At 38.0% G+C, this 26,761-nt stretch overlaps 1 protein-coding gene across 1 annotated transcript in view; it reads right to left on the reverse strand.

The window, feature by feature from the left end:
* Positions 1-1,951: 1,951 nt before the first annotated feature.
* Positions 1,952-26,761, reverse strand: part of RNF217 (ring finger protein 217) — a 44,282-nt gene continuing 19,472 nt past the window's right edge. Inside the window, exons 3-6 of the mRNA XM_063124784.1 lie at positions 17,748-17,912; positions 10,595-10,796; positions 3,050-3,121; positions 1,952-2,333 (exon numbers count right to left, since the gene is read on the reverse strand). Of these exons, the coding sequence (XP_062980854.1) occupies positions 2,254-2,333; positions 3,050-3,121; positions 10,595-10,796; positions 17,748-17,912 (519 nt within the window). The 3' untranslated portion in view covers positions 1,952-2,253. The remainder of the gene's footprint in view (positions 2,334-3,049; positions 3,122-10,594; positions 10,797-17,747; positions 17,913-26,761) is intronic.

Here is a 26,761-nt window from a genome sequence, read left to right on the forward strand (position 1 = left end):
AGCTAAGGCTTTGAGGTCCAATAATTCACCTATATGATGCACTGGGATTCATTCTATATCGATCAATACACTGCTTCAGTAATGAAGTGCTGTAAAAATTTAAAGTACAATGTACAGCAAATAACCCTGTGTTGCCTTTGTGTGCAATTTATGGAGCTTGTTAATTTCAAAACGGATTGAAGAACACAGAACTTGCAAAATACTCCACTACTTTTTTCAGCAACATCTTGGTTTTTTTTAAAAAAAATCTTCAGCACATAAGTGACAAGAAGTGCGTCCACACATTAGTTTGGATCTTTAGAGTTTTGCTCTTGGGATCTTTTCATGGAAAGACTGCTCCTGGCACCCACCAATGAAAAGGAAGAAAGTGATTTTTGCTAATTCTCCATTCCGCACTGCAAACCCCTAAAAATAACACTGGACAGTTGGGAGACCCTCCAGAACAGTATGGGAAATGTGAGGAGAATTGGCAAAAATTATCTCCCACCCAACAACCTTCCCATTCACTGAAGGTCTCCTCCAATGCTTGGAAAGACACCTCAGAGCCCAACTCATTTTTTCTGATAATTTCGCAGCATGATTTTTCTTATTCCCAATTTTGTCTTTTAAGTTAATGTTAGTATAACAGGACAGCAGATTTTTTTTTTAAAAAAAACCTTCTCCTTGATTCTCCTTATTCTTAAATTTAAATCAATTAGTTGCATGTCTCTCACACATTAATTTCAACAAAAGGTATCTGTTTTTAAAAAACCAAAGAACAAAATATAATTAAGACTTCTAGATAACCTTTCCTGCACTCAAAAACATGTTGCCGGGTTTTACTGGACTGAATCATTGTTTAAAAGGTATAGCACTTTACAGGTGACTTTTTAATTCACCTGCTACTATGTAATATGTATGTGTATGGGGCAATTTAGATATCCAGTTATGTCCTCTACATAGCAGGGAGAAGGCTCGGGCCTTGGAAATGAATGTGAATACCACACAAATGAAATCATGTGTGAACTGGGTGGACACATACACACAAAACTGTGTGCAATTCCACTCCAATATCCATGAGCCTTCCAATACTTTGGGGAAGAATCATACGTATCAGGCAAATCAGGACCCTTTAGAATATAATTGAGGTGAATTATGCTCCTAAGGTGCAGACCTCCACATCCTACCAAGTGAAGGACATTAGCACTGGCCCATGTCTTAACTGGTGTTACATTAAGGAGCCAGTCCTAAACCATGGACCTTCTTAGGAAAAACCTGGAAATGCCTACTCACTTTAGCATGTACTGATGCAATTTTGTGGAAATAGTAAATTTCCGGATTGCCTCAGAGCAAATTGCTATTTTCCTAATTGGACCGTGCTGTACACTCTGAAATACAAAGAGATATATAGTTTTCTGTATTTGTACTGGTTTGGGCCACAACTTTAGCTGCTAAGGCATATCCAAATATGATCATGCTACTGTCCCAAACTCTCTCTCTCTCTCTCTCTCTCTCTCTCTCTCTCTCTCTCTCTCTCTCTATATATATATATATATATATATATGCGCACCACAATGTTTGTATGTCAGACTCCAGAGATAACCATAAAAGACAAGCATTTACCTCTTTCTCAGATTTCAATGCATCTGACAGTTAAATGGAGTAAAAATTCTTAGTGTCACTAAACAGCTTGCACAATTCAAAAACATTGAAATGGATCTCCCAAAGTTCCAAGTTAGTAGTTCAATCTCTTCAAAACTAATTGAAATTTATACTGTTCTAATCATTTCCCAACATAGTTCCTTTGAGGTATTGGAAATTTGACAACAGTAGCTACTCACACACACGATTCGATATTTATGGGTAAAGTTGCATACATAAAATAACAAACAATTCAGGACCTGATAGTGTGCCAATCATGTCAGACAGAATACTGTTAAGCAATTGTATGCATGGAACTATCACTAAACTGTATCTAGGTATTTCCCCTGCAAGGCCTAGAATTATGTCAGTAACTGGGGAAAAAAACATGTTGCCAAATTAAAAGTTCTTTTCATTGGCTCAACAGTAGATGTGCATTTTGTCTGAGGCACCAGAGAAGAGAAGTGTTCTGGCTTGTCATTACTAGTGTATTGTACAGAAGAAATGTGGCAGATTTCCCCTAATTCTCCGTCAGGGCTCTGGCTTTAGGACAGTTAACCAGCACAATATTGCTGTGTTGCATGTATTTTGCATAAGCTTTGCAGGACCAGCGCCGTTCAGATATATATCCGTTCACTCGTACCAGGGCATTTCTGTTCGTGTCCTTTTCCTCTTCTTTTTACAAAGGCAATAGATAGGAAACACAAATAAACCTGCCAAAAACAAGGGAAAATACAGTGCATTTAAATATATATACTCAACTGTGAACAGTTCTTTTGTGAATAGAAATAAATGTACACGGGTTCCTATGAGCCAGGTGAAGCCCCAAAGAATTCTGTAATGTAACAAGCATTAGCGCTCATATTTCTTTCCGAATACCCTGGACATTAGAAGTAGTCTCAGTTCATCAAAAGCATAGGTAGCTATTTTGAAGTAGTTTAGTGTTTAACATCTTTTATAACAGCAATTTCAATTAAAAAAATCATTCAGAAAAAAATAAGAAAATGCAGCTCTAAAAGAAAGAATTTTTAAAAAATAGGGTTTGTTTGAAGGAAAATATTAGCCTTGGATATTGAATTTTCAAAAGTGTCATTTCTGAAACTGTCACAGACTCAACTTGAAGGGATTATCTGGGTGCGAAACCTACTTTTTCTTTTAATTATTGTATATGTAAAGTTTTAAAATCACAAGACTCAGAATGCTAATCAAAACCCTGAATATTTTCTAATCTTATGTATGTTAGCCCTCGGACAGCATGAGCATGTTTTAGGTAACACCAACCCACCAGCACCAACCTGGAAGGAAGCACTATTGGCCATTTTTAAGGAAAAACCCCTTTGAGGATAGCTTTCCTTGAATTAGATATACTCCATGCTTTAAAATGCTGTATTATATAGTGTATAATTGGGAACACACATTTTGGTCTTACCTATAATAACAGCTATGGCTCCTATTACCAGTCCCAAAACCAGTATGAGTGGTGCAATAAGCAACTTCCCACCTAAAAAAGGAAAGACTACATGAGATTTCAAATTATGTTACTCTACTTTACATTTCCCCCCTCCCCCATTATGGAGACAGCCTTAGATAGTGACTGGGTTCAGATGTTGCATATCCAACCGATGCTTGGGCTTATGCGAACCCGGCAAACATGGGTTGGGCTATGTAAGAATTAAAACAGGCCATGGATTATTTAACTCTTAAATAACCCATACTTGCCAGATTCGCATGACACCACAACCCTTAAGTGGGAGTTTTATATTCAAAATGGCAGCCACATGCAACCTGCATGCACTGCAGCCTCACCGTTAGTTAAATAATCCACAGTGAGCCATCCTGTCATGTTCTGCAAACAGCCACACTATGTTGTTCACTTACATGGAAAATTACATATGCTAAAATTTTTGAATTCCACAAATTTGTCTCTCACTAATGAGAGAATCATGGAGGTGCTTTGCTTAGTTTTTTACATTAAGTGTAACTGCAGTACACCCAGGGCAGGGGTTTTTGGTCAGTGTTAAAGCTCAACTTGTGTTGAGTCCCAATAGAAACTGCTTCCCACCTAGAATTAGATATTAAAAACCCTGATGTGGCTATAAGCCAGACTGTTAATTTTATGTATAATCAGGCCCTTATGAGGCTTTGTGCTTATTTGAACATGGAATCACCCAGCTTTCACTTCTCCCTGAAAGAGAGGAGAGAGACTACTATAAGGGTCTAAAATGCATGCGCTCAAAGCCAATCTCAATGTCTTCAGGGTGGGACTGGCAAAATCTAAACTCAAGTTGTTTGTCCATTCCAAAGAAAACTTGCTAGTTCTTAAGATGAGCTGTGTATAGTTATTTCAGATATCAGCCAAAAATTATGTATTGATTCCAAGTTCATGTCAAGGCTGCAGATCCTTTGACTGCATGGCAACTTTACTTTTGAAAACGCATAAAAATGATGAAAACCACTTCCAATGTATGTGAATAAATAGGACATGCATACACACAGAATATCTTTTGTCCTGAATTTCAGATTACTATTTAAAGTTTTCAATACTAAAATAAATTTGTAAGTTTTCTTTCTTTAATGGAATCTTATGTTTTCTCCCACCTTCTGTCAATGCTTTTCACAGTACAGATGTGTTCTAATTAGCCTGCCTTCTAATTAGAACATGACATTGTGAACAGACTCTCTTGTGGTGACAATTTTTATAGTCACAAAATCTATTTAACCATACAGTGTTGTAGCTCCACAAAAAATACCCTGATACTAGTTTATTTTTTATTTATTTTTGTACATCTGTTTTCTGCTATTTTAAAGCATTCCTGTGTCACTATTTGTGGAAAATACATATAATAGGATAGAGAAGATCCAGATGAGAAATACAACACCAGGGTTGTGTGTGTGCATGCATATGCTTGTGAAATAGATAGAGGGGCTTCAACTCCCTTATGTTTTTTAAAATTAGACACCACTTCTGTTTACTTAATTAAACACAAAGTTGTCCTAAACAATGGACCTGATGGCAGCAGTTCCAGATTGCCCTTTAGCTGTGCACAAATGGCCTCTCAAAATTCTCAATGCTATTTGGAGGCACAGAAATTGGGTGAACAATTTCACTGTATTTCTCCAGGGGAGGAGAAATTCTCCAACTGTTGGCAACTAATAGGTTGTAGCACAACTTCTTTCTTTTTTCCCCTAAGGCTTTTGGTTTTTTGCATGTTGCAACAGCATTCATTGTGTTGGCAGTCTAGCCCACAATGCAGGTTGTGTGTCAGTTTTGTGTCTAGCTCCAGGGAACAAGTGGAATTAGTGCTGTGCCAATAACTGTTCTCAAATTTCTTGAAAGTTTTGTTCCTACCATGAGGTTTCTGGGTTTTTTTCTGCCTCATTCTCAGGGCACCTTACAATTTATTTTGAATTTGTTTTGGTGTGTTTTTCAGCATACCTATTCACTGTGAAGTGGCCAAGGATGCTGTGTGTGTGTGTGTTCCATCTTCCTAATATACATCTCGCTATTACTCTGCAGCCCCCTAGGCTAGTTGCACTTCCTGAATTACCTCAGGAATTACCTCAGAATGTTTTCCCCTGGACTTTTAACTGAAGTGTGGGAAGCAAAGGAGACTACAGGCTGCCAGAGAAATAGCTGTACAATGAAAGCCAAGACACTCACACATACTCCTCAGTCACCTCATAAGTAAGTTAAACAGAAGAACCCTGAACCCAACCTATGAGAATTTCTCTGAAACTTTCTTCTCTGAATTTCTTTTTAAAAGCCATTTCTTTTCTATCAAATTGAATGAAAATTGTCAAAAAATTGTGGGAGAAATATTATTATTATTGTTATTGTTATTACTATTAAACTGATCTCAGACTCCAATATGCAAAATGCAGTGTGCTCACCAAATTTATCACAGATATTTAGTTAGTAAAGGGAGGCCTAGCAGTCTTTGAGAAAACCCTACTAAAATTCCACTGTACCTTGACTTTCTTTTCAATGTCAACATGGTAGTTCTTACATTTCCCACAAAATGTAATAATACAAAATTATAAACCCCCAAAGGTAATTCCAATTCAAAATGCAAGTACAGTTTTGTGTTTATTTCAGATAGCATCTACTATTTAAACCATATTTGAAATATGAGTTTCAAAATATTTAAGTTTACAGTAATCCCAGCTCTGGCTACATAGCTGTGTGCATATTCTGACCTGCCAGTGGGCAAAAGGAAGAGAAAATGGACAAGTTTAATCACATATGTTCTACTGATTACAATGGGACTCATGCACATACTACATGTCAGTTTCTAGTTAAATCTCTCGGCAGTGAAATCAGCAGTTAAAATCTGTTGTATGCAGAGGGGAAAAAACACAACTTTGGAGAAATGTAGTTCATAGCTTGTTTTTCTTCTGTATGCAGTACATAATTGGTAATGCACCATGTGATCTATTATTTAATTCACTTAATTGGATTCAGATGCTGCTTTTAACAACTTAATACATTTATGAGAACTGCATTTTGCTGGTTTCCAAGCAATCAGTGGGATCTGGAATTCCTGCCAAAACATACCCACGTTTGGAAGAACCTCCTAATCAACAAAGCAGCTGAGTAAAAGCTAGTTAAATTGAGAATTTACCCTGTTCTTTGTCTGACAGCTTTAAAAGCATTGTTTACTTGGTTTGTGTTTCCTGGTTTTTAGATAGTCACCATAGTTTTCAGGAATAAAGTACAGTAGAAGAGGGACCTCATACTTCAAATGTAGTTTTACTTTTGATAACCTGCCAATAAACGTCTCTATTCTACAATTTATAAAAAAGGAGCACCATTATATCTAAGAGTTGCAGCTTCCATTGATAATTTAGTTAACATTGCAGTAATCATGTAATAGCATAGTCAGTACATCTATTATATCTTTTATTGAGTTAACAGTTTCAAGAACTGCTGTATCAGCCCAGTAAAAAGCAAATGTAATTACAATTGTTGCAGCAGCTACTAGTACTGTTATTTGTTAGTGTAATTCAAACTCCACATATCAAGCCTGTTTCCTAAAATTCTGTCAGACTTTGATCATCAGCAGCATGATTTAGTTACTTAGTACCTTCCCTTTCTTCCCTGTTTTCATAATGATTAGTGTGTATTAGTATGTATGGGCACTGTACAAAAGATGTGGCCCTGACCACAGCCATGCAGCATAATAAAACTGTCTTGAAATTACCCTCTTAGGCCTTTCTTGATGATTACTGTGTTCTGAACCACGCACACGAAATGGTCATTTAAATTTACAGGACTGGTAAATTGCTTACTCTAATAGAAATGTCCCTGACAAGACATTATGAGTGTAGAGCTCCTCATTTAGAAGAATTGAACTTGTTCCTCTGAATCTGAGAAATGTTCCTTTGTTATCTAAAAATGAATCCTTTCTAAGGCATGAAAGGGCAACATGTGGCTCTCCAGATGCCATCAGCCATAGCAACCAAAACCAATGGTGAGGGATGATGGAAGTTGTAGGCCAAAACATCTGGAGAGACACAAGTTGCCCAGCACTGTTCCATTTCTCTCTTCCTTGGTAGGATGCTCTTGTGCTCTGAAACCCTTATTCTATGATTCAGCAAGAGGGCTTTCAGGATGGCACCACCTTTCTTATTCCTGAAGGTTCTGCCTACATACCATTCTGCTTCTCTGTTTCTCCAGGTCAGCAACCTTAGCTAAGAGAATAAACTTGTTCGGAGAGCTAGAAAGGAGTTGATTGCACCAAACACACACTCATAAGTTCTGCCCAGCAGGCAGATAGTCACTCATGTAACTCTGTATATAATATTAGCTTTCAAACTCTATAACTAGTTAATATTTGAAGGGTGGGGTTTTCTTTTTGGCTAAGCTTCATTTAACACACAATTGTAAGCATTGCTTTTAAAAAAGGAATAGAGAACACATTGACCTGCGGGATGCATGCAGTTCCTGCTGTCACCCCAGTCCTGCCAAATTCAACAGCAATGGCGGGACACACACCACACACCCAGCAGTTTTGCCGCTAAGCATTACGAAAAAGGTCAAATGTAACTTGTTCTTAAGCTTACGAGTTCTTAAAGGGGCCAAAATGGTTCTCAGACCAAAGTTTCCGACCTCTGTGTTTGTGCACGTGTCAGGAGTAGTTTTACTTCCCTAGCAGCCTCAAGGAGTTTCCAAACTAGTTTAGGTACTTACATTGCTCACCTTCTTTGCCAATGCTTTGTCACTGAAACTCCTTTGCAGATCTGTAGAGCTCTCCCAAATTAGCTAATTACCTACCTGATGTAGCTAATTAAGACTGAGGGTCTAGCTTCAAAGTGGGTGGGTTTGGCTGGCTTTCAGTCCCCAAGTTTAACTCAGTCCAGCCAGACATCTCAGCCACTGTGAACTGCACAAAACCACACTATTGGTAGTCTGTAAAGCAGTCTTGCAAATAAGTCAGCCAATGTTACTATCCCACATGAAACTCTACTAGTCTGCATACATACATATACCATTTGTGGCATATTAGTAGTACAATAGTTAGGTACCAGTGTTGAACTGAAATTGTGGGCTGTACTTCTTAACAGGACTCCCTTAACAAATACTGAAGACCTCTTCACACATTGTCTATGTGTGCGCGTGTGTGTTTAAGTCTATGCCTAACATGTAATAAGCACATAGCTAAACATTTAAAATGTGAATACGACGGAAGTGCTTGCAAACATAGGCATACACTTAGCAGCACACCTAGCTTGGTGTCACATAACGTGTGAAACAACCCACAGACTCATTAAAAATAAAGCAAACTTTTCACAGGTTGCTGATATCCAACCTGGAACTAAAACCATATAAAACACCACCGAATATTCCAATCACCCAATTTTAGCAACTATAGGCATTTCCTGTCCCTTATTGGATTAGACAGGAATGAGAAGGGAAAATATTCTCAATTTTATTTCTCCCTTGAATAGTTTCAAAGGAACAGTCATTTTCCCATCTGTTCCCCAAAACCGTGTTTCACTCCCCTCCCATGTTCACTGAAAACTAACTCCAATTTTCAAGAACTGTCCAGAGGAAGGTTTTTGCCGTTGAAAGCAGAACTCTCAAGGCACCCTGTCCCAATATCTTGCTCAGCCCCTAACACTGTGTTCAGTACAGTCTCTCTCACAGGATTGAACACAGTATCTGTGACAGGGCTCAGTCTGTTTATAGGACTAGAACTATCTAAATTAGTAAAGAAAACCATTTTTGGAGCACGCGCAGAGGGCCTTCCCCCACAGAACAGAGTAAAAAATGACAGGTCTATCAATATATGAAGGATTAAGTTAAGGAACAGGATTGCAAGAGGAGATGGCATGATTTTCATGCAAGTTCGAAACCTCGGTTTTATTTTTAGGAATTAAGCACTGGTCCCTGAGCATATGCAGAATGCCTTTCACATATTGCACAGCAAGCAGTCTGCATACATCTTGGATTGGGATGGTTTGTTCGTTTTTAGAATCATTTTAGAGATTTTGTGACTTAGCTCAGACCTTTACAGCGCAATTGTCAACAGGTTTTCCAAAAAGTAGCTCCCACTAGTTTCAACGGGAGTTATTATTTATTTATTTATATAGCACCCACAAAGTACATGGTGCTGTACATAGTAAAAGAATAAAATAGCAACACCCTGCTTTCAAGTATGCATAGGAATATAACCTTAAAATAAAAAATACAGGTGAAAGTAATTCTGCCCGTGTTAAGGAATTTCATTATTAATAGAGAGCTTCGGCTATGAGCGGTATAGAAATTCAATAAATAAATAAATAAATAGAAAAGACAAAAATAGGAATGTAACAGTTTCAGTTTCTTTCATCCATGAGTTATCACAGTTTTCAGAGATCATCACTGATCAGACAAAGAATGACATATAGACTTAGGCCCTTGCTAGAACTACCTGATAATCTGGTGGTGAGGAGGGGAGAGCCCAGGATGCAACTATCGTGGGCTCTTGACATAGTCTACACCTCAGGCACAACAAAGTCAAGAAAGGACTCCGTCGCACCCACCATTTTTTTCATCTTAAAGGGGCTATGCACACGAACACTCGTGCGCTCAAGTAAGTGGGTTTTCAAAAAAATGTAATGGCTTTCCCCGCTTCCCCCCCCCCCCCAGCCCTGACGGCTGCAGCACTCCCGAGGAGCGCTGCACCCTGCCCGCCGCTTTTTCCGGCTACTTGGAAGTAATTGCAGTAGCCGGGAAAAGTGGCGGAACGGTCTACACGCTCGCGGTCTTGGGCTCAGCCTGAGGCTGCGGGAAATACATGGCCAAAAGTGGTGCCCGTTACCCTGGGGCAAGGGAGGGTTGACCCCTGCCTGAGCCCAGGATCCCCTGTGCGTCATCTGGACACACAGGGGCGATCCCAGGTATCAGCCCGGGCTAACCCATCATCTAGCTAAGGCCTTATTCTAAGAAAGAAAATCAAGAGAGAGATAAAAGGAGTTACAAAGATCACAGAAAACTTCAATTATAGGGCTACTAAGTACAGTAAATAAATAAATATAAAGATCAAAGGCTTGCAATCCAGCTTGCAATTCCCTTTAGATTAAACACAATTTACATTTGCAAAATAAACCCATAAGCTTCTTCACCACTGAAATATGTAAGGCTCATTAGGATCTACACTAAGCATACTCAGTTTAATTTTTCAAAATTTCAAGGGTTAGGGTTATGATTATGTGTCCTCTAGGTGCAGAGAATTATGACGCTTGAGAACAAATACAGTTTAGTAACAGATTCCAATGATTACAAATTTCACATGTCAACAGTGATACAATGGCAATTAAACAACAATTTCTATTTTGATGAAGAATCTTTATTAACTCAGTTCCCCCTCCAAATATTACACTACTTGCCAGACTGCTTATTTGCAATGTGATTATTATTTTTTACAGGTTTTCTAATGTATTTATAACTTCATAAAGCATATTTCTCTGCAAGGTATTGTTATCCACTCACCACAGACAGAGCCTCTCACTAATCTCCGTAAATGTGGTCTCTCAGGGAGGTAGCGATATTTGCATCCAAATATACTGAGGTTTGATGTATGATCTCCAAAGAAACGGAGTTGGCGGTATCTTTCCCCGCAGCGGTAACAGAAATTAGTATTACACTGTGAGCAAGTCATGTGGTCACACCCTTCTGTTCTTTGGATATGGATCTTTACAAGCAAAATAGAGATGGGAAAGGGGAACAAAGACAAAAATGTTATTTTTTAAAGTTGGTTCTACCCAACATTTAGTCCATTCAATCATCCAATATGGATCCCCTGAGAAAAGTTACTGTCTTACTGGCAAGGCACTTTTAGCAGACACTCTTTGAATTACAAAATGCCTGACTTTCAAAAACATTGGCCATGTAAGAAGCTCATCATCTGCTTTGTAATTCAGAAATAAACACAACAACTTAAAGGAACTTTGAACTGGTCATAAGACTGGTCATTCAGCAGTTCAATTATTTAACAGGCAAGTCCTTCCCAAAGGGATCAGATGGCTGCACAATTTCTAGAGAGGGACATAGTTCACTGGTAGAAAACAGGTTTTTCCTGGAGAAGGGGCTAGGTTCAACCTTCAGCACCTCCCATTACAAAGGAACCCAGGTAGCAAGTAATGAGAAGGGGGGGGGTGCAACCTGACAAAGCAGAGATAACTGATTTAGATGAACAAGTAGTTTGTCTTTGCAGACAGGTCCCTGCCTTAAGAATTTACAACCAAAGTTTCAACAGAAGGGCAGATTGAGAGAGGTTTCAGGAAGAAAGGTAAGGGTAACAGGAGAAGAAAGTGTGCTAGTTTTTACTTCATTTCTGTAGTAATTACTAGTTAAAGTATTGGGGAGGTTCCACATTGCCAGGGCTTTGCATTGAGGCTGCAGGAATTTAGGATCCGTCTTTACAAATTCACTGTTTGTACGTACCCAAGACTAACACTGCATTCCTGCACATTTTTACCAGGAAGTCAATGAGACCCAACATCTGTACAGTGTGCATTTATGAGGTGTCTCCTCTCTACTTCCAGGCATTTCTCTGTTTCCAAATGTAGGGTACTAGTAGTGTTATCACAATGGCCAGCAGAGGGTACTATAAGATTCAGTGAGTTTACATGTCTGTTTTCCTTTCCAACAATTCATAATCACATCAATCAGCTTCCTAAGTGTCAGGTGTCTCCTTTAGAGTGGCCAAATGCAAAAGAGTTGTGTAGAAAAGGGAATTTCAGCAGGTATAGTTCGTCATGCAAGCTACACCTGCTGAAATTCCCTCTTCTACACAACTATTAAAGATGCAGGAGTCCTGTCTTCTTTGCAACTCAGCACCCTACATCACATGTATGGTACTTCCAGTGTACTATGAGCCAAAGATGTCACAATGTGTGTATGATAGGCTACTGAAAAACTAAAATTGCAAATATAAAATACTGAATCTGGATTTGTTTTAAAATGTATATTCTGCCTTTCCATAAATTCAAGGAAGTATATAGCAACTAAAAGACAAGCTATATCTTAGATTGTTTTTCTGCACTAAGTGGTTGCCTTTTCAAGGTGTTGAATCTTTTGGTTATTCAGAAAATTTTATGTATATCTGCAGCATATATAAAGTAACTCGTACAGAACCTTGAAAAGTCCAAGCTTTATTTTTACTTTTAAAAAATCAGATCAAGATTCTAGGCATCTCAGATATGAAGAACGCATGTCCCTCATGAGTATAACATACATTATAGCAAGTGCTGCTCCACTTGTGATCCTGAAAGTCAATGTGGCAACTCTTCATCTTTGTAATTTCCCTCCCTTTCCTATCTTGCTCTGTATGAGGGAAAAAGCAAGCCATGGCACTGAGGGGTTTTCTTCTCTCTTAGAAAGCCCAATATGCTTTCTCAGTATAGGGATCCTCTCAATAACACATCTGAAAAATGCATACTGGGCTGTTCTGACTACTGAAACACAATGATTATTAGGTATCATTTAGAAATACCTGAGTTTAGTTTCAAAGGGCATAAACCAAATCCTGAATAACGTTACAAATAGCTCCCCTTATTTTTACATAACTCATTTTCCTTTTAGAAAATGGTCTTATTTTTACAAGTTATGACACGGGTTAATTTTCTAACTCTGACCTTTAGCTTGGACATTTTTACTGACATGCTGACCTTGGCTACAGTAGATGAAAATCACTAACACTTGTGACAGGATGACTAGAAATTCACAACACTTACTTTATCTGACAGGAGTGAAATGTATGCAAGGGCATTTCTCCCCGCCCCCACCACCCCAATTTTCCAAAAGATTCATTAAAGATATAAGAGATAGATCAGCAAAATTGTCCAGGAAGCTATATGGGACAAGGCATTTCTTACTCTGTTGATCCCAGTCCAATTAGAAAATCATTATGTTACAGCAGAGCCTCAGGAGAATTGCCTCAGGAGAATTGCCTGATGTTTGGAATAGAACAACTCTTAAGTATTCATATAAATTCCCAGTTGCTTGGTAAGTCTAATAAATGGGGAATAATTTTTTTCTTTTGTTCTTACTGAGGAGCTAGATATGGCACAGAAGTAAAAAACATGACTAAAGATAAGCCAGTCATCTTCTTTCAAGAATGAAAAGCCAGGGTCAGGAAGGGAACAACTCTCAGTTCAGGAACCAAAGCTAATCTTCTAAGTAGAATAATCTGTAGCACCCCACCAACTCTAGTTGCTAACTCAAAGAGAAAAGGTTGATATCATGGGGCAACTTTGTCCTTCCACTGAGGTTTGCTGTTGAAATTTGTTTTTTTGTCACCATAAATTTTGGGGGCATGGCAAGGGCTGCATCGGAGAACTACAGAGGGCACGTACTGCCCACCTCTAGTCTATTTGGAGGGAGAAGCCTTTGGAGATATCTGGGAGAAATAAGGTAGCCAGTACTTAGCAAACCTCCTGAGACTGGCCCTCCAATAAAGTTCATTGTTGACCAGGAACCACGATTCCAAGGAAACAAATAATAATCATTCATAAGAATCCCATGATGGAGGATCATGCAACCATTATCATCAGCTTTTTCTGCTAAAGTTAACAGATGCTTAGTTCTCTTGGAATCACGTCTATACTTTTCAATGTCACAAATTTCAAAACTGCTTTGGCAAATGCAGCATTAAAACTGAACCAGAGATGAGCAATTTGACTGAGGTCAACCCTCTGAATAGCAGGTCTTAGAGTAAGGATTCTTAAGGTGCAATCCTATGTACAGTTTTTTTTTTTAAAGAAAGAGCCTTACAACTCCCAGTATGCCCCAAGCAACCATGCTGGCTGGGGGCTGCTGGAAGATGTAGGGCTTTTTTCTGTCAAAACGTACATAGGAGTGCATCTTTAATGTCCAGACTTCAAAACCAAGCATTAAGAAACCATGTCCTAACAGACATGGAAATAGTTTTCCTCCCTACACTGCTTTGTAGAAGGATATGTTATGGTAAAAGAGCAAATTAGTTAAGAAGTAACATTGTATTCTAGAATTACAGAATGTGTGGGCAAATTGAATGTCAATAATATATGTCAATTAACCCAGGCTAATGTAGCAAGAACCTGCTTTATCTCTTAACGATCATCTACTAAAAATCATCCATAACTCTCTATCGGCATTCTACCCCAGTCAAATAACTCACAGGGGCGGGGGCAGGGGAGAAGCAGCACTAAAGCTTCCTTGCAAATAAAGTAAATAAGCATTGGATGCAACTTGTTAACTTACTGAATAGAACTGATATAGTCATTTAGAACAGAACTCCCAAAGACAAGGGTTTAACCTTTTCTGTGAACTACAATAGCCTTGCAGCTTGGCATACTTATGGTAAACACAAAGAATGTACACGAAAGCAATGCTGCAATTCCAAAATGTCAGTTTCATTTCAGAACAAAGTGTTCCAAAACATATTCTACTTCCTTTTTGTGCAGCGAGAATGCAGTTTTGTAAAAACAAGCAGAACCAGTTGGTAGAAACATTCACCGTGTCTCAAGGAAATAACATATTACAACCCTTAGTCCACAAAGCATAAGTTCACATTTTTGTACTGCATATAAAAATAATTTTTATTTATTGCAATCTACAGTAAATGAATGAGCTTTAAAATATCCTTTTTATTTCTAAGACAGATTCTGGACCTTTCTGGATAAAACTGTCTATCAAGTGCTTCTTTAGAGCATAGAACTATCAGCTGTTCTCTATTTTGGTTTTACTATCGGGTTAAACTATTCTCTCATTAACTGCTTCAATACTAGTTACATAGCGATCTAGTTTTCAATACTCTTTGGGGTTAACTTTAATTACATGAATTTAATTCATGTCATTAAATTTACTGCTTTACTCTGTACAGCACCATGTACACTGATGGTGCTATATAAATAATAATAATAATAATAATAATAATAATAATAATAATAACAACAACAACAACAACAACAACAACAACAACAGTATTTTTTTTACACAACACCCTCGGAATAAACTTGCACATTCTAACTTTTAGACTTATACTCATTAATCTAAAATATCTAGAAACTAAATTGTGCAGTTGTTGACCTGTCAGAAGAAAACTAAACCAAACAGTAGTATCTGGCACTAAAATATAATGTAACTAAAACCAGTTTTCTTTCAAAGTAAATGAAGTTGCAGTCAAATCCATATCGGTCAGCACTGTTGATAATTAATGATAATTAACCAGCAACTTCAAATTCTTCAGGTACAAGTTTTCCAGTGTCTTCCTATCAAGATACCTTAGTTCATAGAATCATAGAATAGCAGAGTTGGAAGGGGCCTACAAGGCCATAGAGTCCAACCCCCTGCTCAATGCAGGAATCCACCCTAAAGCATCCCTGACAAATGGTTCTCCAGCTGCCTTTTGAAAGCCTCTAGTGTGGGAGAGCCCACAACCTCCCTAGGTAACTGATTCCATTGTCATACTGCTCTAACAGTCAGGAAGTTTTTCCTGATGTCCAGCTGGAATCTGGCTTCCTTTAACTTGAGCCTGTTATTCCGTGTCCTGCACTCTGGGAGGATCGAGAAGAGGCCTTCCTCTGTGTGACAACCTTTTAAGTATTTGAAGAGTGCTATCATGTCTCCCCTCAATTGGAGATTGGCCCCAGGTCTCCAATATGAGAAACAAACTAAAAAATGTCGTAATTCCTCTTCTTTTCTGTGCCAGTTGGCACAAGCTTATTATTTACTAAGTGGAAGCAAAATTAAAGTTGTCAGATACCTGAGATATGAAAAAAACCTGTGAACAATTTGAAGTGGATATTTCAAGATCTCTGCCTTGTCACTGCAGGCTATCCTTTTTGAGAAATACAATATTCCTGTGTCAGCTGTTATGTCACGTCATCTGCTGTAGTGCTACTGCTGAGCTATGCAACCTCTCTTAGAAGAATCGCATAGTACAAAGGAAGAGTTAATGCTTTAGTATTACCTTAAAACAAAAGTTGGCATTTGTCCACAGAAATTCAAGCAGCTGCCATTCCTTTCTATCATGATCCACATTGTTCATATGGCTTCAGCAGTGACAGAATCAGCTCTGGAAGGGACCAAAAGCCTTTCTTTTTGCTAAAGGCATCATCCACCAGAGCACTCTCGTGCAGTTCCCATTCATTTCAAGAAGGCTTGCGTAAGAGAACCTTCCTGCACCTTCCTGTCCTATATCTTCCAAGGGATAAACTAGTTTGGTCTATGGGCTTTCTTCTCTATGTAGAAAAGGTAAACCAATGAAGGGTGGTGGTGAAACCATTACTTAAAAACACCCCCCCCCCAAGATGCACTCCATTTTATTCATTCAGGTATACCCTAAATTTACCCATCAAATAATTTGATTGTATATATTTCATAGTTCAATGAGGGCTGGTGTAAGCAACAGCTAAGCTGTCACCAGTTCAAATCTGCTCCTAGGCTTAGGCAAGGCACTAATTGAGAACTGATTTGCATTTTATATAAAATGATGTAGAAGACTAAGATGGTAGAATTATCAATCTGTACGGTCCATTTCATATTATTATTGTGGCACGGGACCCCTACTGCATGGCTCCTTTGGCTTAGCAAAGGTAATATCATGTTCACATGGAGCCCATTCAGCCATTGTTTCTCACACCGGTATTGCCCCAGTTTTTAGGGATGGCAATGCTGGTATGTTAAGGAGGTATAAGATGAGCCCCTTCCTACACTGCCAGGGGTTTCAAAGTGCTTCATCTCAAAGTTTTCAAGTGTAATGGTTTGGGGTTTATATTTTGGGTGGCTACAGTTATACTATCACCTACAGCAGTGGTGGGCAACTTGTGGCCCTCCAGATGTTTTGGCCTATAATGCCCATCAGTCCTAGCCAACACAGCCAATGGTGATGGATGATGGGAGTTGTAGGCCAAAACATCTAGTGAGCCACAAGTTGCCCATCTCTGACCTTTACTGACCCCTCTTGGTTGGTTGTTTTATTGTGGTTTTAATTTTTGTGAACCACCCAAAGAGCTTCGGCTATTGGGCGGTATAAAAATGTAATTAATAAATAAATAAAAATAAATAAGATGAGATAAATTGTTCAATTAATCTATTAGCCTTCCATCTATAGCCACCATGAATGTGCAACATAAGAAAAAATGCAGATGTCATTTTTTCTCATCTGTTTATTTCCTAAAAAGTGGGTTCCTTGTTTACTTCCTTCCCTTTCTTCAAATTTAGATCATTAGCTCCTTGAACCAGGACAATGCAACAAAAATTGCTGGAATTTTCCTTCCTGTGGAACTGGAATATCAAAGCAATTACTTAACTTATTCCAACATACTTGAAATTTGCTTATCATTGATTCTGTGTGTGTGCTGACCACATGGTTTTTATTTTGTTTTGATGGGAAGGAGTAATTTTTACAGCTTCAAAATTCAGCCGTCTGGCTACCACAAACATAAAGAGGGAGCCAGATAAGCACTTTTTTTAAAAAAAGCAGCAATGTCAGCAGATGACAGGGATTAAGTTCTTCTGAATTTAACTGTACTAATAACACTCGCTGAGCAAGCGTGAATTCCATTAAGTGACTATCCACAGGCTATTCAGTTTAGGAAAACTTCACTGATTATTGAAGTACAAAATAGAAACATAAATTAGCATGAAGTCTTCTTACCTTGCACTTTGGACACTTCTGAGCATTTCTTTGCCCGTGTTCAATTTCATTGGCCCAGTGACGTAACAGTTTGTCTCCCCTTTTGTACTCTTTGCAATTGACACCTTCATGCCAGGGGGAGTGGCACTTAAAACACCACACAAATTGGCAGGTTGGGCACTGGATCTGTGTAAATAAGAGCACAAAACAATAAACACAACGTTTGGAAAACTGGCCATTAAAAGTGACTAGAAAACCATAAATCAGCACCTTTTCACATGAAAATGGTTTTCCAAAAGGAGTCTGTGATAGAAGCCCCCACTACACTAACTTGCTTTGATAATGTTGCAGCTTCTTAGCCAATCAGGCATAAGGGCCATTTATAGTTGGATGAGGAGTCAAAAGTTGTTGGCAGTCCAGTCTGAGCACATACTAGTTTTGAAACCACTGTGTGGTCACTTCTTGCTACTTTTCAGATCTGGATAATTTACCCTCATAACCACAGCTACTTCCAATTCCTTTGTATTGTCCCTAAAATAACAACAAAACAATTGAGAACGACTTAGCTCAGGAAAGGTGACCATAAGCTAGAAGTGCCATTTAGCAATCACATAAACCAGCTTTCACCAACCTGGGTGTCCTTCAAATGTATTGGGCTACAACTTCCATCATTCCCCAGCCAGCATGTCCAGGGAATGATAGTACTTGTAGCCTAAAAATCTGGAGGGCATCAGGTTGGGAAAGGCTAATGTAAACAATGCCACATAGATAAATCCCTGGCAGAAGGTTAGTGAGGACAACAATTTCAATCCTTCATTTAACAGTGGGCATTTTCAGGCAAGTTTACTGATAAAACGTGGCCTCTAGTATTTAAAGTGGGTCCTGCACTCAGACGTTGCAGTGAATCCCCACTCCATAAGAGAGGATCTCCTCGTCAAGGCTCTACCTGAGTCAGTCTGAACTGGCAATATTTATCTATGCTTTGGTTACATCATGGTTAAGAGTATTGTAATGTATTCCATGATGGATTACCCTTTTGAAGAGTACCACGAAGCACTGCTTGGTGTAAAATACAGCTGTTAGGCTGCTAACTGATGCACAGTATTGTGATCGCATCACCCCCCAATGCTGACAGATCAAAACAATTTGCCAATTGTTGGCCAGGCTCAGTTCAAAGTGTTAGTTTTAACTTATAAGGCTCTAAACTGTGTAAATCATAGCTATTGGAGGGATCGCCTATCTCGATATGAATCTGCTCAGTTACTAAGATTAGCAGGAGAGATCCCTCGCTTCCAGAGGCCTGCTTGTCAGGCACATGGGAATGAGCTTTCTTCTTTCTATGTTGCTCTCAAACTCTGGAATGCACTCCCTTTGGAGATGCAACTGTGTCCTGTACTCTTTGTATTTAGGGAGGGAGGGGGGTCAAAAGTCAAGACACATCTTTCTAACTTGTCTTTTTGTACCATTGTTATGGTTTTTAAATCAACCACAATATTTTACTGTTTTATTTGATTATGGCTTTTATTATTTTATTTTCTAAACATTCTGTAAACCACCTTGGTTGGCTTCAAAAAGGCAGTATAGACATGAAATAAAGATCACAACTCTAATGCCAATCTTTAGGATACATACTACAAATTGTCAGGGGTTTTGAGCATGCCAATTTGCACTACTCCCCATTCCCATTTCTCCCTGCCCCCACTTCAATTGTTGCCTCAGCATTCTTCACATTCTAGAGGCTCACAGTATGACACAGATGCTGGGCGGTGTCTATTTTTATCTACAAAGGTTTATTTTTCTGCATACCTGGAGAGTCCCCCTGAGTATGTAAAAGCCAATCTTATTTTTGGTGTGGCCCTGTTTCTCTTCCAAACCGATAGGCACACAACCATCAAGATTTTGCTATTAGGAGGAATGATTATGTATTTGCCTTTGATATGAAGAGCACTGGAGATATACTCCCCTCATGCTACAGAAAAACAACAATATAGTCTTTACAATAATCACTAAACCAAACTGAATATATTTTAAAACTTATAAGAGTTGTGCAGTTTTCAAGCAGTGCTATTAGCTCCTATCCTGAAACTTATACAAGTAATGCTTAGTTTACTTTGTCAGATAATGCTGTTATTACTAATAGGATTGCTTGCATGTTAAAAATATTTTGCAAACACCAGCCAAGACAAATGTTGAATGAGTACCCATACTTAAGAACTATAAAAGTATTGCACATATCTGATCTCATAAATCTATTTTCCACAACATTCAATAGCATTCATTTTCTTTTTCATTCATTATAAAGACTTATTTATTTTCTTTCTCAACTATTTTACCACAGAATCTACTTCCTATATGGATTCAATGGTAATTTTTAAGAAATGAAGGGATCCATTGTTCAATATCTGCCAAGAATAGTGATATAGTACACCTTGTCCTGTTGGATTTATTTTTCCTCTAGTGAAAGAGAATCCCACACCGTTAGTGATGGATCCTCTCTGCTGGATACTTCAGTAGTCACCCTTGGTGTTGTCTTTCTAAAGTACGCAAACATGCCAACCCAGCTATTGGGTAGTATAGAAATACAATAAATAAATAAACCCTTCACTCCAACTATCATTTGCTTTCATGCTATCAGACTAGGTATTACAATATGTAATTCTCATACATGTTGAATTTTCATAAGAATCCAGAAGAGTAGCTCCTTGACCTGTTCCTGTACTGATTGAAAATGGATTAAAAATTATCTGAGAGACTTTGATCTTGCCTTACTCATATGAATATACTAATACATTGTGGCTGGTATATTGATATATGATGTAACCACCTGTCTGCTACTATTTTGGATCTGACTAGGGGCTGTGCCTTTTGTGCCATTAGGATTTCAACAATATCCACCTCACTGTTAACTAGAGCCTTGACCAATCCACATAGAAGTGGATTTTCTCTTGCCTTGAGAATTTTAGAACAAAATAAGGACGGTTGCATGTATTAAACTGAAAAGGCGATAACATAAACAAATGCTAGAAAAAAGTGAATTAAATACAACCAAAAATAATTGTTTTCCAGTTCCAGATACTTTTTATATTATTTAAATTTTGAGAACAGAAATGTAAATATAAAAATAATGGAGAATTGCAACATGACCAATTGTTACAGTTTGGCATCAGTAATAATATGCAAATAATGTTATAAGTATAAGCAGATTAGCTAAATCAGCTACAACTCTTTAGCTCATGGTGTTTCCTCCTCATGTGGTCAGAATAAAGGTGTCTGCCAGCTACCACTGGACTGCTTTAAAAAAAATTATTCTTTCCCCTACTGCTTTTCAGTCTTTATTAAATAAGAACAGAAACACAAAATATTTTCATGGCTTGTTTGTGTGATTTGGATGCACAACTGTAATGTACATCTGAGTGCTGATGCTGTCTGTCCACCTAACATGCTTTCAGTACAATACATTATGGTGTTGAGAATTAGAAACATTATGTTTGAATCAAGCCATTGCCACAAGGCTATTTTTTCACAATGATCAAGGTTGCAAAATACTCTTCTGACTAAAATCCATTTCATTCTTCTTCTTCAAGGTTGGTCTTTCAGAGGTTGCAAATTTTCAGTCTTGGTGGGAGCACTTAAACATATTGAGCTTCTGCCTGTCATGCAGTAATGATACAAACAAAGCAGCTGACCTTTGAAATATTGCTGATCATATGTAAATATGGCCTAGTTTAGCAAGGTGTGCTTTGTAAGGTTTGACAGAAAACTAGTTTCACAATGATGTGCAGCTTCTTGAAAAATACGAGACAGATTAAATGTTGCCAAAACACTGGTTATATTCTTGGATATAAGCCAAATTGGGCATTTACTACATAGAGGATTATGCCTGATCCTTCTGCAGTATCACTAGCCTGCTAAAGTGACTGCTAGTGCATCTTCTTTTCAAAAGAGTTTTGAAAAGAAGATGCACTAGCAGTCACTGTGCATTTGCAAATAAAGGCAGGATACACACTTTAGAACAAATAAATGGGACAATATTAAACCAGAATTGTGTAAAATGAATAGATTTAAGCTGCATGCTTAGAATGTATCTCAAACTGCAAGTTACTCTATTCTCCTTATGGGTAGAAAACTGGGTTCACAAAAGCTTGAAAGAAACAGCTGATGTAAGGTTTTACAAAACTAGCCACTTAAGCTAATCACTACCCCCACCCCCACCCCCACCCCCGTATGCAAAGAGCAGCAGAGATGGCCAACTTTAACTTCTGGTGCAGGCTAACTGAATATATTCTGAAAAATCTGCTTGCACAAGGAATGTACATAAACTATATTGTGGTAGACCATAGTTCCTAAATTTTATCTCAAAAAATTGTGCCAGTTTTAAGTATGGATGTCTTCTTTTCCAGTTTCTGCTAGAAGTTCTCATGTGCTATAAATTGGGATGGAGGTTGTTTCATATGGATGAGGAAGAAAAGAATGGTCATCATAGTAAATTCAGGGAAATCCTCAGACAGCACTGGCTCAAAAGTACTTACAGGAGGGGGGGAAGAGAGAGCACTGACTACACGAACAATGGATACACAGCTACTCTAATATACTATGAAACAATTGATTGGATTTTCTCATCACATGCCTTTCACAAGAAGCTGGCAAGAGTGTGTGGGAGATATGAAATGTACGTAATCCCTCTAGTTGACTGAGGACACTTTGAGAAACATTATTTGGATTCCTTCACAGCAGCTCAACTGTCTTTGAAAGGATGCACAGATAATGCACAGATTTTAAAACGTTCTAATTGGGAGCTCGTGGCTATGTATTTTTTTGTTTTTTTGAAATATAAAATAATGTAAAATGAGAATAATAGTATATACTCTGGGACATGTTGTGGGTTTGTGCACTCCCTGTTTTCTTGCATTTGGGTTCTTTTCTTTACATCCAGTTCTTCTCAAACCACCATTTCTCATAATGTCCAAATTGGCAAACTACCACTTACAAATTTGTATGTTATGGCAAAATATGGTTTAAAAAAAACCAGGATGTGGAGAAGGTACTCTTTAAGAGAGAAAGGGGAGGAGGTAGGACTGGGCATATTAGCCTGTGGAATATTCCCAATTTCCCAAGAATTTAATGAACTTTAGTTTGAGGAAAGACCTACTAATTTATTTATATAAATAAGTTAAATTCTGCCTTTCAGTACTTTTCAAAAAAGCTTACAAAAATAAACAATATCAATTAAAGACAAAATGCAGAATATAAAACACAGCACCCTTAAAACCATCAGTAACAGAAGCAAAAAAAGAAGAAGTTTAGAACAGCAGAAATCAGTCATCAGACACCTTTTGCAATGAAAATTGTTTCAACACCTGTGTGAAAAGCAGAAAGAGAGCACTTGCTGGGCTCTCTAGAGAAAAAAATCCCGCAACTGTAGTGTCACTACTCGTCCCTGATGGGACTATTATGTGCTAATAATAGTCCCATCATATTTTTTAAGATGAAAAGAATTCTTAAATAGAAATTTATTTGATAAATATATACAGCGTAACAGAGAGAATGTGTGAATGTGAACGAAAGAGATGGTAATCTAGAAATCACTTATAACTTACAGATCTGGGATACATGGTTTCCTACTAGTACTGTCTAAATGCTCCAAGGGCCACTGTAGGAAAACTTGCTACTGTGCAAAAATTAACAGTACTGAGGGCACTCCAACCCAAGCAACAATCAAACCTCCAAGTTATTTATTTATCTGTGTATTCCAGTTATTTATTGTAAGGGTGTTGATCTTAATGTTTTAAGATTGTGTATGCCATCCCAAGGGCATGTCTGAAACATGGAGTATAAATCAAATAAGTAAATAGAAAAAAGGAGAAGACAGATCACTTTACGTGTTTTAAACCAGATACAAACTGAACATGGCAGCAATAAACATTGCAATGAATTAGATCCTTTCAAGTTTTCCAATTATGGAAGTTACTTCAGCCATATTCCTTGAGTTGCGAATCTTGCATTACACCACTGCCCTACACTCACATGACTTTAGAGCAAGTAAAACAGCAAAATGTAATTTTGAATTGATACCAGGAAGGAACATTCAAAAAGAGTTTGAACAGAGCCAAGGTCATGCTTCAGAATTTGATATGGAAATACTGTACTCAAATCTGCTCAGCAGTGAGTTTGTGGGGTAGCTTTTGACAGCTTTAGTCTCCTATCTGGAAGGGAAATGACTTCCCTCCAATGAATGAATGAGTGCAGTTTGTAGCCTTCCCCCAGGCATTTTAACTGCATTTAACAAAGTTAAGTTTGTTTTTAATGGACCCCAGAATTGTTGTTTTAAATGGATACTGTTGTTTTTATGTTTTTGATGGTTTTTAAATTTTGTATACTTTTTAATGTTTACCATTTTTAACTGTTGTAAACGGCCCAGAGAGTTTCGGCTGTGGGGCGGTATATAAATGTAATAAATAAATAAATTGGTATATAAATAATTTTAAAATATTTGCTAGAGTTTTACATGAAAATAAAAAAAACCTTCTGTATAATTGACAAATCTTTGCAAAGAGCTTATACGTTTTCCCCTTCGTGTTGAGGCACATGAACCATAAAGATTTCCTTATCAATTGCTTTCAAAGCCAAGCATGACTTTAGCATGAATATTTAACCACAATGATCATATAAAACTTACCTAAATACTAATTATTTGAATATGTATTCTGCAATTATTATCTTTGCCCAAAATTACATATCCATGTCTAGATATTAACGGGAGTAGGATGGGAATCCTGAACAACTACTTAAACTATTATGTAAATAATCTATATAAATAAAACGTTACTGTCGTTATATCTCCGAAAGTTCTTCACCGATTGCTTTGAAATTTTGACACAGCGTTGCGTTCGAATACGCGAGCGTTGTTACGTAACTATGTTCTCTATGGGGTCAAAGGTTTGTCTTAAAATCGAAGAAATAGGCCTCCTCAAAACCAGTCCTGCTGATCATTGTGACATCACCAACCAGTAGGCCAATTCACTGCCTCTGCCTCCTCTCCTATTTGCATATTCTCTCGCAATTGGCTGAGTGAATATAGATGTCACACCTGTGACAGTTTCACGTTCTGAAGAAAGGTAACTGCCAGGAGTTTCCAGTAACCTCCTCACCGTAAAAACATGCTTTTATATCTCCGAAAGTTCTTCACCGATTGCTTTGAAATTTTGACACAGTGTTGCGTTCGAATACGCGAGCGTTGTTATGTAACTATGTTCTCTATGGGGTCAAAGGTTTGTCTTAAAATCGAAGAAATAGGCCTCCTCAAAACCAGTCCTGCTGATCATTGTGACATCACCAACCAGTAGGCCAATCCACTGCCTCTGCCTCCTCTCCTATTTGCATGTTCTCTCCTATTTGCTCTTATAGGTCATTGTGATATCGCCAACCAGTAGGCCAATCCACTGCCTCTGCCTTCTCTCCTATTTGCATGTTGTCTCCTATTTGCTCTTATAAGTCATTGTGACATCGCCAACCAGTAGGCCAATCCACTGCCTCTGCCTCCTCTCCTATTTGCATGTTCTCTCACAATTGGCTGAGTGAATATATATGTCACACCTGTGACAGTTGCACGTTCTGAAGAAAGGTAACTGCCAGGAGTTTCCACTAACCTCCTCACCGTAAAAACATCCTTTTTTAAAAACCAAACAGTAGGCCAATCCACTGCCTCTGCCTCCTCTCCTATTTGCATGTTCTCTCCTATTTGCTCTTATAGGTCATAGAAGCAACAATCTTGACAGGACCTTTCAAAGGTGAAGATGTCCTCATTCCTCGCATTCCTATGATTCCAACAGATATGCTATTTCAATTTAAGAGATTGCAATTCCCAATTCGATTGGCATTTGCAATCACCATCAACAAAGCTCAGGGCCAATGTTTAGAATTGTGCGGTTTAGATCTAGACACAGATTGCTTCTCACATGGACAATTATATGTTGCATGTTCTAGAGTGGGCAAACCAGACAATCTCTATATCTACACAGACAATGGAACAACTAAAAATTTTGTATATCCACAAGCATTGTGAAATTAAACATATTAGAAACATCCGCTTTGACTTTTCTTTCTTTTCAATTTAACCAGACTGAGCCACAGCAACGCGTGGCAGGGTACAGCTAGTAATGAATAAAAATGATAAAAATGATAAAAATGAATTTGGTCAGTTTTACAGATCACAAGTATCGAACTCTGTATATTCCTAAACAAGGCCTCTCAAGACTGACCTCTGTTCTATAAAGCCATAAACCTAGGAACAAGCTAGCAAATAAACAAAAAACTAGGCAGACATTCTACACTCAGTAGTTTAATATACCTTTAAAATTCTGTTAGCAATTATTCTATCCTGTAAGCAACCAAGCAGTTACAATTGCAAGTTCTAAAACCAACGAATATGTCCGTGAGTTCTGACTATAGTTAATAATATATCAGTAACACATTACGTATTGTGTGAGGAAGACGTATTACATATTTCTAAACCAGCCTCTGATTTTTTGTCCTGATATACTGAAGAACTGACTCTAAATAATTAACCCTTTCCTGGTATTCATTCTATTCTTTCCTGGTGATCTGTAAAACCTGCCAGCCTTTGAACCTGGAACTTTATGTATGCAACAGCTGGTCACAACATGATTTTAGAATACTTGCTGAAAAGAAAAATGTGTAGTTCACATACATTCACTCGTGTCACACTTGACAAAGACCGGAACCCTATAGCCATATAACTACAGATAAACATATCTGGAGGTAAACCCCATTGAGCTCAAGGAGATTGTGCTATAAAAGCATCAGAATACAAAACAAGAATGGAGAGAGGAGCTCATAATTTGTGAGTAGATAAATAAAAGCCTGATTGCAAAACTTTCAAAGCCAACTTCCAGTGCAGCTACCAAATTGCACAGGTAAAACCTGTAGAAGAGTTTGAAAAGCTCAACCACGGGCCCATGCAACATAACATTCACTTGAAAGCATAACAGCATTTACCTGTTGCCTAACAAAATGTA

The sequence above is a fragment of the Elgaria multicarinata genome, chromosome 4 (assembly GCF_023053635.1).
Source record: "Elgaria multicarinata webbii isolate HBS135686 ecotype San Diego chromosome 4, rElgMul1.1.pri, whole genome shotgun sequence".
NCBI classification, from domain to species: Eukaryota; Metazoa; Chordata; class Lepidosauria; order Squamata; family Anguidae; genus Elgaria; species Elgaria multicarinata.